The following is a 4697-nucleotide window of genomic DNA, read 5'->3' as shown; positions in this document are numbered from 1 at the left end:
GAGTGTCTCCGCCTAGTCGCGTAATTACCATACAGTGGTCGGAGAACGAAATAGGGTGTATTTTGCATTGGAGACTTCTAGAAATCAACGATGTCGAAACATATATACGATCGAGTCTAGAATGTGAACTTCCTTGAGTGTACGTATATGAACAAGATATTTGCCCCCATGCCCCTATATCTATGAGGCCCGCATTTTCAGTGATGCCAAATAGCACTTCACTACTTTTCTCCTTATGGGTGTTACGTAATGAACGGTCACTTACGTCGCACACGCAGTTGAAATCTCCTAAGAGAACAACAGTACGGTCACAATCCAATAAAGGAGCTAGATTTTCAAATAAGGCAATTCGTTTTGCGGAATCACTGAACGCATAAACGTTGACGATGCGCCATGGTACGCTACGCAACAAAATATCACAACATATCCACCGCCCTTCAGAGTCTACAAGTGAATGCGGTGTACGGAAGGGTCTTCCTCAAAAACAAAAAGCAACCTGCCGATAACCCAACTGCATGAGACACACAAACATTGTACTCTGACAAAAAGGGCTCTAATGCCCTTGCAGTGTCTTCATCACTTTCGATCTTTGTCTCCTGAAGGGAGACAAAGTCGAGTCGTTTGCTAGATAATAGTCGGCGTAGCTGCAACTGCTTCTGTCGGGACCGAAGCCCTCGTACATTAAGTGTTGCGAAAGATAGTTGCTGCGAGAGCGCCATGTTGCCTACACACCGTTTCTTGTCAATGCTGCGTGAGATCAGGCGCGGAGGACGAAGGAGATTCCTCTCCTCCACCAACACCAGGCCTTCTAGATCTTGACCTTCGGTGCCTCTCTTTATGTTTGGGTGAACGTCGGCGACGCAGTTGTCTGGAAGCATTAGGCGTGCTGTTCTCCTCACTCGACACAGAGGTTGTCGAGGCACGGCGCTTCAGCAAAGGGTTGTTGGAGAGTGTGTTCTCCATAGGGGTTGGACACTGGTTCGTAGCTGAGCAGTGGCGGTTTCTGCAACTGGAATATCTTCTTTTGCGAGTTCGCTGCTAACTGCTTCAACGGTCTCTGGCTCTTGACTCTTCTTTGTTGCTTCTTCCACAGGCTCAGACTGTGCCGTTGTCATCTCAGTCGATGCAGTCTCGCAAGCTTCTGCGCTGACCGGTGGTGGAACTTCGCTGGTGTCAGCTGGCAGATCTCCCGTTGCATCTAGGACCTCTGTGACATCCATGATGTGTTCTTGCAGTGCGTCATCTGAAGGCCTTGTGCGATGTCGCAGCTTGTCAGCATACGTTACTACACAGTCTGCAGTCGTGTGCCCAAAGCGTCGGCAATCGTCGCACCTAGGCGTGCGACAGTGACGGCAAATGTGACCAACTTTGTGGCAGCGAAGGCACAGTGGTGGTCTTCCAGGGATGAGTAGAAGACTTTGTATTCCACAGACTGTCCGTAAGTGTGGGATATCGGCGACACTGACACCATCAGCAAGTGACAGAACAACATCTCGATTGAGAGTTCGCATTTCTTCCATATCTGATACTTTCCAGCTTTCCTTGGATATTGACAGCACTTTTCCGAAAGTCTGTAGTGCCTCGCGTATGTAAGCATCCTCTAAATGTTCAGGAAGCCATAGCATCTTAATCTTTACTTCCGCTGGCTCCGGATCAATCACAACACATCTCTTAGACTTTACCAGAAATTCACCGCAGGTCACTAATCTGTCTTTCGCAGACGGCGATTTGTACGTCACCATCCAGACGTGGGACATCTGGAATTGTCCTATTGAGATTATTTCTCTCAAGTCGATAATCTTCCGGAGAGCGTCTCTGAAGTCTTGAGCACGATATGGGCGTCCGGTTAGGTCAGCATGTAGAAAAAAGTTGTCGCAGTTTCACCCGAAAGGCGAAGCATCAATTGCGATAGCAACTTAGTAGAGAGCTATACCGAGTAAGGATAGTAGTTTTATCCACTGTACAAACTTGGACATGCAGCAGCACCGGCAACACACAGCACTGTTGTCGACGCCGTCGGCGTTTTGCCCGCGTTCGCACAAAATGCGTGCGGCGTTGGTGACTGTTGCCGGAGCCTCTGATATAAATAGGCACTTGGTGCCGCAGCTAAACGTCGCCTCCCTTCCCTGCCACCCCCCCCCCCCCCCAGCCTTTCGTGCGTCAGAAGAAGGCGCGTTTGCTTTACATATATGGTGATTGTAAAGGAGGAAAGAGACGCCTACTTCTGCAGCCCTTAAGGGAGCACGGCACAGAACGCGCGTTTGTTCTCCGCCGTGCGTTCACTCCCCGTGAAAGCACGCGTCCCTCGCGCCCTTTCACTCGCACATACAGCGTTCGGCGGCGCGCGGATTGGCGCTGAGCCGTGCTCCCTCAAGGGCTGCAGAAGATAGCGCCAACCTTTCCCTTTCCCTCAAGAACCACTTACCACCGCGCGGATGGCGCTGAGCCGTGCTCCCTCAAGGGCTGCAGAAGATAGCGCCAACCTTTCCCTTTCCCTCAAGAACCACTTATCATCATCATCATCACTTATCATCGCGCGGCGACGATTTCATCTCCATTGGCGTCATACGGAACCTCACGGCGACGGCGACGGCAACGGCGACGGCGACGCCGACGGCAGAAATCTGCTTTGGAGTGTCCATTTAATTGCTATCGCAATAAAACGGAATCGGTGACGAGCTTACCAGTTGGGAGACGAGGCAGGACGATACGGTAGTCATTACTGCTGGCTTGAGCCTGGGCAGCACCTCGGCCAGTGGCCGATTGGTCCTTTTGAGCAGAGAACATCAAAGCGCGACCGTTCGGAACGCCGTCTTCTTCTTCTTAGGCTGTCTTCTTCTTCTTAGGTGTAGGCTGTACAGCCACGCTTGCAGAGTATGCATTTATGCGAACCATATGATTGCGTTCGAGCGTCGTCGTTTTCGTGCACAGCTGGCGCGTTCGTACGCTCGTGCTCTGCGAGGTGAAGACGCGCTATGAGAGCGAGAGAGAGACACATTCACGGAGCGGGTCTTTGGCGCTGAGCCGTGCTCCCTCAAGGGCTGCAGAAGATAGCGCCAACCTTTCCCTTTCCCTCAAGAACCACTTATCATCATCATCATCATCTCTTGGAACGCGGTGTCGGCATTAGAACGCGGTGTCGGTTTTGCAAACTGCGCTGTGCAAAGCGCAGTGACGGCCGTAAGTCCATAGAGAAAGACTCTTTCTTTCTCTATGGTAAGTTCATAGAGAAAGACTCTTTCTTTCTCTATGGTAAGTCCGCGACGAGCGAAAGGAATTATCGTCATCATGAGTAATAAGATGAAAAGTTCGCGCGCACTTCCGGAAAATGCTGGGCTACAATCGCCCAGCTTCGCTGTTTCAAGCGTTGCGCGGCAGGGTCCAAGGTTAAGCGTTAGCATTTTCCACTGCCTACCACTAATTACAGCCAACCTTAACGTTGCAGAATTGGTACTGTACCACGATTACGCTTTCTGCGAGATACTTGGGGTTGGAGCAAGTCCTATGATTCACTAAGCATTCGACCACGGACTACCCTGTACCTAGCTTAGATAGGAAAACAGATATTCGTTGTAATCGTTCTATTCAGTGTGAAACTGCGATAAGCGTTTGTGTTCTTCTGCGCTTTATTGTTCTGCTTCGTGTTTATTGCATATTGCCCAATAGCTGAAAAAAACGACGAAAAAAAAAGACCTCACATGTTTTAGTTCGATTCCGCTCGGGCTGCCCGAAGTAGAACGCCCCCCCCCCCCTCCTCCCTCCGGAGCGTTGGTTAGTACCATCTCCAAACAATCTGCTTTGCCGGTAGCCATTTCATGCGTACATCTAGCCTCGATTACAAGAGGGGCTGCATTTTTTTTCATACTGTGAACGAACTTATGCCCATAAGCGAGCCTCTGGGGAAACTATTCGGCAGCGGCGAACACAGCATGCGTGGTTGACCGTCGGCAGAAAGAATGCCAGCGTTCTTCAAACGCATCTCCAACGCGCTAGCGACGCGACGCTGTACACGAGTTAAAAGACGAGTTAAATTTTGAGCGTAGCTCTCTTCCAATGCACGCCTTCCAACGCCACCTCCAATGCACGCCACGAGCGCGCAAGCAACCGCCTGCACAACGCTAAAGTGTTCTAGAACAACCCCTTTCTAGAACACTTTAACAACGCGTAGTTACAACTCAGTCAGCTGCGCCGACACAGCGTTGCGGACAGCGTCACTCCGGCAGTCCAGTCGCTAGCGCCAACACACGGCGGCCGCTCGCAACGCGCGGCAGCGTACCTACAATGGCAAAGCAAGCGACGTCCCAGGCATAGTTTTTTTAGGAGGCATTGCCCGAGCATAAGATGCTTCATATTGAAAACGTTGCGAGGGGAGATGGTAAAAACTTCGGACGCTGCTCGACGAGTGTCCCGTTATGATCTCGTCGAAAACCTCCGAGCTGCCCCCAAGGCACCGGCAACAGTCAGCAACGCCGCGCGCGTTCGGTGCGAACGCGGGCAAAACGCCGACGGCGTCGAGAACCGTTGTGCGCGTTGCACAACCGTTGTGCGCGTATAGCTATACTGCGTATAGCTATACGCGCACAACTATACTATACGCAGTATAGCTAACTATACGCAAGTATAGCTAACTATACGCAAGTATAGCTAACTATACGCAGTATAGCTATACTGCGTAGCTTATAGCTATACTAGTAAGC

At 51.0% G+C, this 4697-nt stretch overlaps 1 protein-coding gene across 1 annotated transcript; it reads right to left on the bottom strand.

Moving 5' to 3' along the window:
- Window positions 1-929: 929 nt before the first annotated feature.
- LOC125939853 (uncharacterized) lies at window positions 930-1859 on the bottom strand (the record flags this gene model as incomplete). The annotated part of the gene is made up of 1 exon (XM_049655346.1): window positions 930-1859. A coding segment is annotated over one exon (930 nt), but the record flags the coding sequence as incomplete, so codon positions are not given.
- Window positions 1860-4697: the final 2838 nt, after the last annotated feature.

Source organism: Dermacentor silvarum, chromosome 9, assembly GCF_013339745.2.
Source record: "Dermacentor silvarum isolate Dsil-2018 chromosome 9, BIME_Dsil_1.4, whole genome shotgun sequence".
Taxonomy (NCBI): Eukaryota; Metazoa; Arthropoda; class Arachnida; order Ixodida; family Ixodidae; genus Dermacentor; species Dermacentor silvarum.
Note: the sequence above shows the minus strand (reverse complement) of the source record. Positions and strands in the feature narration are given on the sequence as shown.